Source organism: Solanum dulcamara, chromosome 8, assembly GCF_947179165.1.
Source record: "Solanum dulcamara chromosome 8, daSolDulc1.2, whole genome shotgun sequence".
Classification (NCBI taxonomy): domain Eukaryota; kingdom Viridiplantae; phylum Streptophyta; class Magnoliopsida; order Solanales; family Solanaceae; genus Solanum; species Solanum dulcamara.
This window is the reverse complement of record NC_077244.1, coordinates 61785467-61800401: the sequence shown is the minus strand read 5'-3', so window position 1 is coordinate 61800401 and position 14935 is coordinate 61785467. Positions and strand designations below refer to the sequence as shown.

Here is a 14935-nt window from a genome sequence, read left to right as displayed (position 1 = left end):
CAGATAGTAAGCATTCTCCACCTCCAACCTGTGTAGGTTGTGGTTTGAGTCACAAGGGACCAAAAAGGTTGGAGATCCCGGGAAGGAAATATGTGATCTTGAAAATAGCTAGGTATTGTATTAAAAAGAATTCCACTCTCTTCGATACTGAATAAACTTTAATCTCTGATAAAGCCACGCCATTTTGTGCTGATAAAGCCACGCCATTTTGGTTTTTATTTTTCTTATTTTTTTTGTACATACTTGTAGTTGTAATAGGATTAGTGATCTACAATTCTGAGAAAATTAAAAGAAATTTATTAGAAAAGCTATAGCAAGAAATAGCAGGCCATTAACTTGCAGTTCTTTGGCATACTCACAAGCACATCAAAAGAATTGTACGTAATGTTTTGCCGCCCCTCTACAACACACTTATCTCTGAGATTGGCCAACACCACCAAAATTCTCACAGTGCTTTGCTCCTTTTACTACACTGCTAAAAGAGCTGTACACAGAACCAACTGAAGGAAACTGCAACTGCCATTGACTGGTTATATCTTTAATTCAAAGAGCAATCTACCAAAAAGGCATACAGCGCCCCCTTCTATATCGAGTTTGAGCTCACCGGTGAAGGATTTGAAGCTGCTATAGAGTCAACATCTCACTCTTTAACGGCAAGCTCAACAACCAAAGTTTTCCTCTGCAGGAAAGCAGCCCTTCATATCGGATATGGGAGCTTACTCCGTTGTTGCTGGTTTAGTAAGCTAAGCAGTTCCATCCTTTATGATTATGAGTCCCAACAAAATCACTGTTTCTTGCCCTGATGAACTGCTGAGCCCCAATGCAGTGCCACAAAAGGCCAAGGCTGTAGCTACTTGAAAGGTTTGCAATGAAGTCTCATTGTATCTTGAATAATTTCTTCAAGTTAAAAACTAGCCTCCAATCTTCAACAGATAAGTCATTCTGTAGAATTTCATAGACGCGTCAAGATCTGAACATTAGCCCCAAAGAAATGGGAGCAAGGTTCTAAGGTGCCTGTGTGAAAGGGAGGTTCACCACAAAGCTATTTTTACATGCCCGGAAGTTGGCCTTGAGAATGTCAACGGATCTTCTCGAGACTTTGCTAACAAGCCCATCTTCGATTTCAAAATGCCTGCCAAACATCTTCTGTTGCTCCTCAGAGTTAGACCCAACTATCTGCAATTTAAGGCACAAAGTGAGTCATCATATGCATAGAAGAAAATATCCAAGTCAATTTGCTTAGAACTCCTGAAGGAAATTTCTCAAGTTTGATGCTGGTAACCAACAAAACTACAAGTATCTCAAATATTACCACATTGTACAAACAACGGACATGACAGGTAAAATTGCATATAGATATCAATCAGCTTCATACCTTAATGGCCAACCTCTGGCCTTTCTTGGCAGAGTCAACAGGCCTATGGTTGTTCTCGATGGACGCAATCCGACCAATATCAATGAATTCCCTCTGTGGGATACATATTGGAGTCCTGACCTATTCAAATTAAGCTCATTACAACGTGGACTTGAACATTAAGAAGCATCTACGAATGAATATTGATCAAAGAGCACTACTACCGCCAACAAAAAAAATGAAATACAGATGTGAGTGGGGGAACAGTATTGCTACTATTAAAAGGGGAGGAGGGGGAGAGAGAGAATTAATAAAATGGCAACATTAGCACCAGTATTCAAAAGCACTAACAACATAGAAGAAAATCTAGCAGTCCCCTTAAAATTACAGATCTCTTAGCCAAAATAAAGTGAAAACCCATAGTTTCGACATACAAAATCAAGTATAAAGGACCATTAGTATGTGCTCAAAACATTTTGAAAGAGAATACCATAACAATAACAGTAGATTCTATTCACATATTACCACATTAATAGAAAGGTAATTTTCCCAAATGCAATTCAGAGAATTTGTGGGTTTTTTTTTGGTGTGTGTTTGGTGAACAGATTCCATGAATCACAACATAAAGAAGCAATAGTTAATACCCTGGCAATGCCCTCAAGAACATCAACTCCTACGACAATTGGATCCTTCTTGTTGAAGACAAAATTAGGTACAATCTTGAGCAAACAAGGGACGACTGCTTCTTCAGTGACTTCCTTCTTTTTTTCTTCCTTGAGATTATCAATATAGGACTTAAACTGATCGAACAGGTGATAAATAATATCAGCAACAAAAATTTTGCCTTAAACTGATCAAACAGGTGATAAATAATATCAGCAACAAAAATTTTGACACCAGCCTCATCTGCAAGTTCTCGAGCTGCTTGTGTCACTTTCACGTCAAAGGCCAAGTTAGTTGCATACTCTTTCTTCTTCTCAAGCATGACACTAGCTTTCATGACATCCTTTTTGTGCACAGGGACTATGCCAATTCCACTGACAGGTATGCTTACTTTGTCAGTCTTCAAGAACTCCAGCAAAGCTTCCAATGATCCAAGCGTAGAAGTTTGAACATAAACTTCCTCTTCACTTCTATCAATCCTGCCCATCACCGACCTCATATCTTCCATAGCTGCTTCTTTGATGTCCTCCACATCATCATCAGGCCCCACAACATATAAACTAGTGCCAGCAATTGCATGCTCAAGCCCCTGTACAAAATGAAAGAACCAAGGGGAGAAGGGGGTTATTCTTTCACCATGCGACTTCTAGGACACTGTACAACAATAACAAAGTACCATGGCGGAAAATGATGGCATCATGCATCAAGACAAAAACTTATCAAAACACAATAAGAAGGCGAAAAAACAGAACAACAAGAATTCCTTTTTAGTGGCACTAGTTGGTCTTCAATGTCAAATTTCACTCGACTGACAAATCAGACACAAGAAAAGCTGAACCTTTGTCAAAATAGGAAATTAGTATATCATCATTTCAGGTACACTGTGATAATAATTTATAGGTATTTCCAAAGATCCAACATAGAAAAAAATGAACATCCAGGACAATAATGAAAAATAAAGGCAATCCCTGCCCTAACCAGGATAACTTTTTCACGGAGAAAAGAAACCCAGCAGGAAGGGAAGAGGCTCCATCCACCCCTACCATTTTAGTGCAATTTACAAAGCATCCTACAAATCCCTATGAAGTTGGAAGTTGCTTCAAAAGTATCAAGAATGCAAGATTCTGATAAATATCCAGCACAATACCTCCTGATAGGATCCAAAGTGCCCCGAAATTCAAGTAAGAAATCATATTGGGGAACCTCGGTGTCCCATGACGAGATTACGGTCAAAAGAACTCCAAGATAAGCTGTATGGACTACAATTGACAATCAAGAAATGCTTTCTTCCTAAGGATGAATTGAACGCCTTGGAGATGTGCACAAATAATTCAATATACTCATCAGTCATTGAAGATGAGTTGGATGTAAAGGGAAGTGGGCCTCTCAAATTGAAGACAGAAGTAATGATGAGCGAGTAAACAATACATATTCAGTTCCAAATTACAGACGTCGTTTTTATGCAAAACAAATCAGTCAACGTGCATGCCCCTGGACCAGTTTTCAACCCCCAATAACCTTTCAAAGGTCTAAGCGTGACAAAAATACGCATACTATAAAACAAAACGAAATGAAGAACACACATTAACAAGCAAATGACATTACCTGAGCACTAATCTTTATCCCGATTTCTTTATGATGCAGATATGATCCCTGAATAAAAATATTACAAGAAAATAAAATCATTCATCACCTCATATGAAAATTAAACATCACGAGAATAACTTTATTCTTTAGATTTGTTTATGTTCTATGCAGTACAAAGTCATAAGTGCTGAAAAATCGCAATTCTGAAAGTTTAAACCGAATAAGTGGATCTGACAATTGTGGACAAAGAAGGGCAATAGGGGCAGTAGGAATTGGGAAAATCAACCTGATACCATAGGTAAGCATTTGTCTACCCTTTTTTATGAGAAACTTTAAAGCGGCAACTCCAAGTTCTGCAAATATGGCAGCAATTTTGACTTTTGAGGCACTTAAGCTCAACTGACCAAACCCATGAAAGCATCCAGAAGTATGAAAACATTTATACATCTCAAAATCAACAGACCAATGACTAGGGCTGGGCGTTCGGTATTCGGTTCGGTATTTTCAAAGTTTGGATTCAGTAATTCGGTAATCGGTAATTCAAAGTATTTACCAAATACCGAACTTTCAAACTTCGGTTCGGTAATTCGGTAATCGGTAAATCAAAGTTCGGTTCGGTACGGTATTCGGTAATACCATATTGAAGTCGAACTGTCAAAGTCCACACGGAATATGTTAGTATATCATATTCACAATAGCAACAATAAAAGATGTAAAGATTTTTAATAATAAACTAAACAATGGATCGAATACATTCTCAACTGAAATACCAGGCTTTTGGGACATAATAAAAAGGACAAAACAAAGCTAAAAAGCTCCTTGACTTCAAACCTTATTTCTCTACTCGGAATGATTATATATACTGCAGAAAAATAGGCAACAGAAGTCCTGATATTCAAAGACAAATTGCACCATAATCCTATTTGATATCAAAAGGCCTCCAACAGCTTCATAGCCGGATTTGTTGGAGTATCAAAATGTCTTTGTTCACCACTAATACTGTACAATGAAGATGACAAGAATGATCAATGACACAAGAAGGATTCTAAAGTGCAGCAGAAATATGTGTAACATGGCACAAATGGGAATCAGCACTTGCTAAAGAATCAACAAATTAGAAAAGATTTCGAAATTTAACAAGTGAAAAGTTCAGGAACAAACCCAAAGGCCATGTCATCTACAACAGTTCTTCCAGTACATGTGGCTCCTCCTTCAACAAGTGTCTTGACCACGGTAGACGTCTGACTAGCAGGTTCGTGAGTCCTTGACCAGTCTGGGTTCCCAAACCCTGTCACAAATCCATTGATATCGAATCTGGACAATCAAAATTCAATATGACTTCAGTAGTTCTAACATAAGCAAATGAATTTCGAATAGGACTCCAATAGCAACGAGAGAAGTAAACGGAATATGAGAAAAGAAGTGGGGACAGAAGTGCTGCAAAAACAAGTATCCTACATCATGGACATTCACTAGATAGAGATAGCTTTTTAGAAACTTTATCAAGAAATTTGAGAAGGCCCCTGTTAGGCTCTCCATCCCAACATATAAATCAGCAGTAGTAACCCAAAACTGATGAAGACAAAATTGTCAGCATACAGAACTATGTAATTTCCGAAATCTAGTTGAAGCAAGACTACTCATTTCAGCCAACAAGGGCAGAACGCAAACCTCACACTCAAGACGGCGTGAAGTAGTGAAGCTGAAGGCGGCGTGAAGCTGATGGCGGCGTGAAGCGGTGAAGGCGTGAAGAGCTGAAGGGCTGAAGGCGGCGTGAAGACTGAAGTGGTGGACTCAATCTGAAGAGTGAAGACTGAAGTTGTGAAGTTTGAAGTATAGGGGTGATTAGGTTAAGTGTTAGTGTGTAATGTGTTAGCCTGTTAGGGACAATTGGGCTGGAGTAGTGGACTTCATTAGTTAAATTGTAGGAATGGGCCTATAGCCCTTTATGTTTAAAAGACATTTTTAGGAGGCCCAATAGAAATAATTTTGGTATTCGGTATTTACCGAATACCAACAACAACAACAACAACAACCCAGTAAAATCCCACATCGTGGGGTCTGGGGAGGGTAGAGTGTACGCAGACCTGACTCCTACCAATGTAGGACGGCTGTTTCCGAAAGACCCCCGGCTCAATAAAAGCATAGAAAAAGGTCAGACAATAATATTAGAGTAAATAAGTAGATGACAAATACGGTCCAAACAATAGTATAATCAAAGCACAAAAACAGTAGATATTATTATTGGATAATAATATAAATACCATAAATAACATACATCAGAGTATAAGAAATCATATTGCATTAATACGTCTACGAATAAGGGAGAATAAAACTATTATGTACTAGCCTTCTACCCTAATGTGTGTCCTCCACACCCTCCTATCTAGGGTCATGTCCTCGGTAAGTCGTAAATGTGCCATGTCCTGTCTGATCACCTCTCCCCAATATTTCTTCGGCCTACCCCTACCTCTCCTGAAACCATCCATGGCCAGCCTCTCACATCTCCGCACTGGTGCATCTGGGACTCTCCTCTTCACATGTCCAAACCATCTCAGTCGCGTTTCCCGCATCTTGTCTTCCACCGAGGCCACTCCTACCTTTTCTCGAATAGCCTCATTTCTAATCTTGTCACTCCTGGTATGCCCACACATCCATCTCAACATTCTCATCTCGGCAACCTTCATCTTTTGCACGTGGGAGACCTTAACTGGCCAACACTCCGCCCCATATAACATAGCTGGTCTAACGACCACTTTGTAGAACTTGCCCTTAAGTTTTGGTGGCACCTTCTTGTCACATAACACACCGGAGGCGAGCTTCCATTTAATCCATCCTGCCCCAATACGGTGTGTGACATCCTCGTCGATCTCTCCGCTGTCTTGCATGATAGAACCAAGGTACTTAAAACTACTTCTCTTTTGGATGGCTTGTTCCCCGAGCCTAACTTCCGCACCAACCTCTTGAGGTGTCTCACTGAACTTGCACTCTAGGTACTCTGTCTTGGACCTACTCAACTTAAACCCCTTAGACTCCAAGGTGCGTCTCCAATCTTCCAGCTTAGCGTTAACTCCGCTACGAGTCTCATCGATGAGGACTATGTCATCCGCAAAAAGCATACACCATGGCACCTCACCTTGAATTTGTCGCGTCAATCCATCCATCACCAAGGCAAATAGGAACGGGCTAAGAGCTGATCCTTGATGCAACCCCATCATAACTGGGAAGTGTTCTGAGTCCCCTCCTACTGTTCTTACCCTGGTTTTGGCACCCTCGTACATGTCCTTGATCACCCTTATGTACGCTACAGGTACACTTTTAGCCTCCAAACATCTCCATAGTATCTCTCGTGGGACTTTATCGTAAGCCTTTTCCAAGTCTATGAACACCATATGCAAGTCTCTCTTCCTCTCCCTATATTGCTCCATTAGTCTCCTCATAAGGTGGATGGCTTCTGTAGTTGAGCGTCCCGGCATAAATCCGAACTGGTTCTCTGAAATAGACACGCCTCTCCTCACCCTCATCTCTACCACTCTTTCCCACACTTTCATAGTATGGCTTAGAAGCTTAATACCTCTATAGTTGTCACAGCTCTGGCTATCCCCTTTATTTTTGTAGAGCGGGATCATGATGCTCGATCTCCATTCTACGGGCATCGTTGCCGTCGTAAAGATGACATTAAATAACCTAGTCAGCCATTCCAAACCTACCGAGCCCGCATTCTTCCAAAATTCTCCAGGGATCTCGTCAGGTCCGGTCGCTCTTCCCCAGCGCATCCTACGAACAGCATCCTTAACCTCATCGACCGTAATACTCCTACAACCCCCAAAATCGTGACTCCTTCCTGTATGTTCCAAATCTCCCAACACAATTTCTCTGTCCCCTTTGTCATTCAAAAGTTTATGGAAGTATGACTGCCATCTTTGTTTGATAAGGGTCTCCTCTACCAATACTTTTCCGTCTTCGTCTTTAATGCACTTCACTTGATCCACATCGCGTGCCCTTCTCTCCCGGGCCCTGGCTAGCCTGAATAATTTTCTGTCCCCACCTTTCTCTTCCAGTTCAGCATAGAGACGTTCAAAAGCTGCCATTTTTGCCGTTGCAACCGCCGACTTCGCCTCCATCCTCGCTATCTTATACAGTTCTCCATTCGTCCACTTCTCCACCTCATCCTTGCTCTCTATCAACTTAGCATACGCCACCTTCTTTGTTTCCACTTTCCCTTGCACTTCTCCATTCCACCACCAGTCCCCTCGATGCCGACTACGACTACCTATCGAGACTCCTAACACTTCCTTTGCTACAACCCTAATATAACTAGCTGTCCTATCCCACATATCGTTCGCATCCCCACTACTATCCCAGGCCCCCATATCCTTTAATTTCTCTCCCATCTCAAGGGCACTAACCGTTGTCAAACTCCCCCATCTGATCCTAAGTCGTTCTTCCCTGACCCTTCTCGTCCTTGTCATCTTTATCCCTAAATCCATCACTAAGAGCTTATGTCGGGTTGTAAGGTTGTCGATCGGGATGACCTTACAGTCTTTGCACAAACTCTTATCATCCTTCCTGAGGAGTAAAAAATCTATCTGAGTTTTAGCCACTGAACTACGGAAGGTTACCAAGTGGTCCTCCTTCTTTGGGAAACTCGAGTTGGCTATCACCAATCCGAAAGCTCTTGCGAAATCCAACAGTGCGGTTCCTCCTCCATTTCTGTCCCCGAAGCCAAAGCCCCCATGTACATCATCATACCCTCCCGAAATAGATCCGATGTGCCCATTGAAATCCCCTCCCACGACAAGCTTCTCAGTAGGTGGTATGCCTCCCAATAACTCGTCCAACTCCTCCCAAAAGCGCCTCTTATCCTCCTCGCACAAGCCCGCTTGGGGCGCATAAGCACTAATAACGTTCAACGTGATCCCTTCAACGACCATTTTAATCGACATCATCCTATCATTGACTCTCCTAACCTCCACCACCTGATCCCTTAAATCACTGTCTATTAAAATGCCTACTCCATTTCTATACTTCGATTTACCAGAAAACCAAAGCTTATACCCGTCTACCTCCTTAGCTTTAGAGCCGACCCATTTTGTCTCCTGGACACAGGCTATATTAATCTTCCTCTTCTTTAGAATCTTAACCAGTTCTATGGATTTACCCATTAACGTCCCAATGTTCCAAGAACCTATTCTCAGTCTAGACGCTCCTTTAACCCAATTACCTCTCCTTACCCTCGTCCCCGTCCATGAGCGAGAACATGACCCTAGTCTACCATCACTATCCAAAGCCACGAAAATGAGTATGAACTAATAAATTATTCGGGGGTTTAAAATCGGCAAAATGTAACTACAAGTATATGAACAAAAGATAGAATATAAAGATATAAAAACCGGAGGTACCAACTCCGGTAGAAATGAACCTGGTTGCCGCCAGAAAATACTGCTCACGTCGGAATACTGTTCACGTCGGCGTACTTAGTTTAGTTTAGTTGCAGCTGTTGTTCGTCACCGAAAATACAGATATGTACACCTGAAAAAAAAAAAATATTGCCGAAAAAACCAGAGCTTCGCCGGAAAAACTAGACAAAACTTTACAGATCTTTACAGATCTGCCTTCGCCTACGCAGGGGCTCGAGATTTCCGACAACTTTGACTTCTAAAGGACTGTCGAAGTCCAACGAATGTTGCTTTGTCAGAGTTTGCTGGTCCCACGTTCGCCGGTGGTCTTCGCCGGTCGGAGCGGCGACTAGAGAGAGAAGAGGAAAGGAAAGGATGAAGAGAGGGAGAGAGAGAGACGGCGGCTGTCTCCTGGCCTTCGCCGGCTGAGCGACGGGAGGGGGATTGCGGTGGTGGCTGTGGTTGTTCGCCGGTGGAGAGGAGACGGCGAAGTGTAGCTCCCAGAACTGTAAATTAATAGTTTATAGCTCCCAGAACTATTTACGAGCAATGAACTCTGCCTTGAAGGTTTCAGATACCGAATGGGAAAATTATAAGTACCGAACCCGAACCCGAAATACCGAAATATTAAATTTCGGTACCGAATACCGAACCGAAGTACCGAATACCGAATACCGAAATACCGAAATTGCCGGTTCGGTTCGGTAATTCGGTTTTCGGTATTTTATGCCCAGCCCTACCAATGACCAATACTTCGCAAGCCCTACCACCAATTGGGGAGTAGAGAATAAAAAACAGCACGTAGGGAAAAAGCAAGACCCGTTGAGCTTGTTTTATGATTAAAACAACAGACTATGAAGTCAAGATGCCAGGCAGCCACATCTCTTACTTGAGCTAAACTATCTGCAATATAGTCAACTTTGTACTCATTTGGCATATTTAGCAATAGAGGATCATAATTAGTTTGGCATCAAGAAGATCTTGAGATACCAAGTCAAGATATTACTAGCATGAACTCTATATCAGGTATACCAAACAAAGAAACAAGTTGGGATGGAAATATCTATTGTTTTAAACATCTTCAAACCAATTTTCACAATTAAAGCACAAAACTCAACCATTGTCTTTTGAGTCCATTGGACCAGTAATAACAATAAGTCAGGAATACCTTCACCGCTGTAAGAGTTCACAGTAACACTTAGCTAAAATCAACAGTGAACGTGTGCTGCAGAAAAGCATAACCCAGCAAAAGAAAATCGGCGGAAAGAATACACACACACACCTGATTGCACTAGTTGGTATAATGCTAAAAGTATCCTTACCCATTTCTTTGTTTTTATAGTATAATTTTGTATTTATACCCTTGAACTGGGTCACAATCTGCAACAAATGAATAAAAGATTGATGAGATGAGGACGCACAAAGAGAGGACACGCTGTTGAGACATCAGAGCTTATAAGTGACCTGAATAAGCCTGGTATTAAATGCAAATAGAACATCTTTGGACTGTTGCTTCATTGCCTTCACAATAGGTGCATTGCGGCACACTTTGCATCCATAAAGCCTATCTACCTGCATCAGGTAAAAACAAAATAAGAACAATAAAGAAACGAATATAATCAAAGTTCAAAATAAATAAAATATCAAACCCTAATAAACCTCACCTTGTTCAAAGCAACAATAAATTCTGTATTCCTCATCTTTAGAAGATTAAGTGACTCAATAGTCTGCGGTTCCAACCCATGCATAATGTCTACAGCCAAAATCGCAATATCACATAAACCTGAACCGCCGAGAACACAGATTAGTGAATGATTCATGTCCGGGTGTGTCAATGACCAACAATCCAGGCATTTTCAGCTTGGCATCAGCTTTTAGTTCCTTAGTTCTCTCATATTCTCAGCTGGAAAATAAGTTGCACCTATCTGCTGTGTAATCCCTCCAGCTTCACCTTCTTGAACATTAGTTCCTCGTATGCAGTCAAGAAGTTTGGTTTTACCAGTATCAACATGGCCCATGATACAGCAAATAGGAGACCGGAGATTGTCTTCAATCTTGCTTGAAGAAGCACCATGTTTTTCTGTTCCTTGGCCTGAAACCACAACCTCAGGCTCCTTCTTCTTACTCCCATCATTCGTAGTGACAGCTGGTACACTTGCAACCGCTTTTTGAGTAGGAATTACAGACTTGGCAGCAACAGGCAGTGGCCCTGCATCACTTGCAACGGACCTTGCAGCTTTAATCTCTTTCTTAATGATAGTTTTGGAATCAGAATCTAGCTCTTCATCTTCAAAAGCACTCTTTCCTGGCAGTTTAAGATCGGCATCATCCCAAAATCTCACATCCCACTCATCATCGTCTTCCTCTTCTTCAACTCTGTTTTCTTCAGCATCAACTACTTCTGACTTCTCCTCTATGCTTACTATATCCATATCCTCAACCTTCTCAGTATCAATGGAATCAACCTCAGAGAAAATCTCCTGCTGATTTTCTTGCACTTCTGTGCTTTCAACAGACTCTTCCTGCGTTTTTCCATCAGCCTGAGCTTGTGCCTTTGATTTCTTTGATTGGTAAATGGGCCGTTTGGTTGCCTCTTTTATACTCTCTGCAGTTGAAAGTGGCAAAGCCCCACTACTAGTGAGAAATTGCTTTCTCATTGCTTCTAATCTTCGAGCTTCTTCCTTTTGCTTTCCAGTAAGCAATTTCCCTTCTTGTTTCTTCTTCACGAGCTTTTCCTTCTCCCTCTCTTTTTTCAAGCGTTTTTTCTCCTCTGCAAGTCTTTCTAGTTCTTCCAGTCGAAGGCGTTCTTCTTCTTCCTTCCTTAATCTTTCCTCTTCTCCCTTCTTCTTCCTTTCTTCAGCTTCCTTCGTTTTTTTAACAGCCGTTTGTATTGGCTTTAAGTTGGTCAAAATCAACTTAAAATCCCTTTTCAGCTTTTGGACGTGTTTGCCTAATGCTAACTTTAAGCCAAAAAGTTCTTAAAATTCAGTCAAAAATGAAAAGTTAGGATTCCTAACTTTTTTTTGTCTAAGTGCTTAAAGTCATTTTCTTTGACCATGGAAATTACTTTTATATCCCTTATATTTTAATTAAATTTCCAAACTATCCTTTTTATTCTTTTAACCCTAAAATTCACATAATTTTCCTCATTTAAGCACTTTTATCCAAACACTCAACTGCTTATTTATAAAAATAACTTTCAGCACTTTAAAGTTCTAAAAACACTTCATATATAGAAGTTACTTTTTTTAAGTCCATCAAAACGGACTAAGTCTCTCTTGCATCTCCCTAACCTGCTTTTACTGCTTTTTATCTGCCAATTTTCCTTTGGTATCATTCTTTGTTACTTCTTGCTTTTCCTCCATCTCGGAGACAGCTGCTGCCGCTGCAGCTGCCTTTTTCTCTTTCTCCTTTTCCTTCTTCTTTTTCTTCTTCTTCGCAGCAGACTCCACAGCTCCTTCCTCAACTGCTTCTCTTTCCCCTGTATCATCTCCTAATTGAGACTGCTGTTGACTTTTCTCCTCTTGTGGAAGAGAAGCAGGAGCAGGAATTGTTGACCCTTCACCCAGGTCTGCCAGAATCTTGTCGATCTCATCCTCCTCCTCTTGAAGAGTATGCCCACCCTTTTTTTTCTTGGTTTTGTTCTTTGAAGTTTCTGACACATCCGTTGTCTGCTTTTTGCCTCTATTATCATCAGCATCTTCCCGATCAACCCCTAGGCTAGCTTGGTCTTGATCAGAGACATTAGTTGAGTCATTTCCGACAGCAGTATCCATTGTGCTAGATGCACTTTTATTCTTTTTCTTAGATGACTTCTTTTTACCTGAAAAAATAATTTCTGGTGCATCATCTTCTTCAATTGCCTCTGTCTCCAATTTAAGAGAGGTATCTGCATCATTTTCTTCGTCAAGAAAAGCAGAACTAAAAGAAATACCACTACTCCTACCTGTGAAGACAACTGCTGGCTCTTCATCTTCCTCAGACAGCTGCCCAGCTTCGTCATCCTCATCATCAATGGCATGAAATGCAGATGTAACAAACAAACTTGCACTGCTCTTCCCCAGCTTTAAATTCTTTGTTTTTCCAGTAAGGGAAGCAACACTTTCAGCCTCTCGGTCACTATCACCAGTATCCATATCCCTTGGCAAACCTGCCATGTCGTCTTCATCATCATAATCATCATCCTGACCAAGAATTCCATAATCAGACGTACTAACCCCACCCTTCTTCCCCTTTTTACTTCTTTTCTTGCCAAATACCACTGCTGGTGCTAATTCCTCTTCCTGAACCCTAGGGTCAGCAGATATTTCAGTCCCGATAGAGTACTCATCATCATCAGTGGCCACATTCTTCTTCTTTGACTTCCCTCCTCCACCAACCTGCTTAGCAAGATTCTTTTCACTGCGTCCCAACCTCTTTTTCTCATCATCATCATCCTCTTTCCTAACAAGTTTGTCCTCTGTTTCTTCATCGTCCTCATCTCGAGCCCCGGACTTCCTACCCTTTTTACCTCTCTTCTAACTAATCTCTGGCACTACATCGACTTTCTCTTCCAGAACCACTGAGTAATCATCATCATCTATCACCCGATTCTTCTTCTTTGACTTTCCTCCACCCCCACCACCCTACTTGGAAGATTCAAGACTCTCGTCTTCACGCACAGGCTTCTTTCTCCCCATTGAATTCTACTTGTAGTTTCAACTTATGTACTATCCAAGAACAATTCAAACCTCCAAATCCCTAATTAACAAAAAAAATAAAATATCCAACAGTTCATCAGAAGACTAGCCAATTTTACCCTAATATTTACTAAGAAAAAAGTAGTTCAAGTAGCAAATTACAAAATCAATTCCCCAATAGTAACAGACCAATATATCAAGTCAATCAATAAACCTCCATCTCAATAATTGGAGCACAAAACATCACAAAAACACATGATTATAAGTTAAAAAACATATATAATTATACACGCAGACATACCAACATTTTCATATAAAACCAAAGAAAAATTGGTACAATATAATGTTCGACAACAACGAAAGCACACTTGATTTACCTAAAATCGAGCGGATGGTGAAAAATTACTGACATGAATATGTGTTTCAGTGATAATTGTATGTGCATATTGAGATTATATTAAAACTGTAAAGATATTCAGTTAATTTGATTGAATTTCGGAAGAAAAGAAAGCGGAAGACAACCAAAATTCGATACAGAAAGTTGGAAAATATGTCTTAAATAGTAGGCTGTTGTGTATTGGATGTTACTATCGATTCACCAAATTGGATGTTATTTTTCAAGTGGGTCTGCCCAATTTTCATAATACGTTATCAGCACGAAATTTTAATTTTTTTCAGATAAATTAATTTCTATATCAAGTATATCTACTGAAGAAATTTTATTTTAGTTATCTTTTCTATTTCTAAAATTAATTTCTATATCAGTTTTTATCATGTCAAATTTATCAAAACTTGAGTTTGTGGCACTTGATATTTCTTGAAAAAATTATTTATCATGGATCCTTGATGCTGAAATTCACCTTGACGCTAAAGGTCTTGGTGATACTATTAAACAAGATAATAACGCATCAAACCAAGATAAAGCAAATGCCATGATTTTTCTCCGTCATCATATTCATGAAGGATTAAAAACTGAATATTTAACTGTAAAAGACCCCCTTGAATTATGGATTAATTTGAAGGATCGGTATTACCACCTAAAACTGACGGTGTTACCAAAAGCCCGATATGATTGGATACATCTTCGATTTCAAGATTTTAAAACTGTGACAGAATATAATTCTGCTATCCACAAGGTAAGTTCCATGTTAAAATTATGTGGAGATTCTATTACAGATGATGACTTACTTGAGAAAACTCTTTTCACTTTTCACGCTTCAAATGTGTTGCTACAACATCAATATCGTGAAAAG

The 14935-nt window shown here is 40.3% G+C and overlaps 1 protein-coding gene across 1 annotated transcript; it reads right to left on the bottom strand.

The window, feature by feature from the left end:
• Nucleotides 1-274: 274 nt before the first annotated feature.
• On the bottom strand, nucleotides 275-14209 carry LOC129900035 (eukaryotic translation initiation factor 5B-like). Its single transcript, XM_055975016.1, is given in 20 exon segments — nucleotides 275-942; nucleotides 1057-1176; nucleotides 1376-1495; nucleotides 1999-2148; nucleotides 2199-2606; nucleotides 3623-3694; nucleotides 3779-4003; nucleotides 4543-4603; nucleotides 4766-4918; nucleotides 5103-5176; nucleotides 5276-5384; nucleotides 9202-9509; nucleotides 10122-10179; nucleotides 10286-10383; nucleotides 10468-10575; nucleotides 10668-10793; nucleotides 10795-10898; nucleotides 10901-11871; nucleotides 12262-13743; nucleotides 14060-14209. Coding segments are annotated over 19 exon segments (4230 nt in total). The 5' UTR covers nucleotides 13161-13743; nucleotides 14060-14209; the 3' UTR covers nucleotides 275-876.
• Nucleotides 14210-14935: the final 726 nt, after the last annotated feature.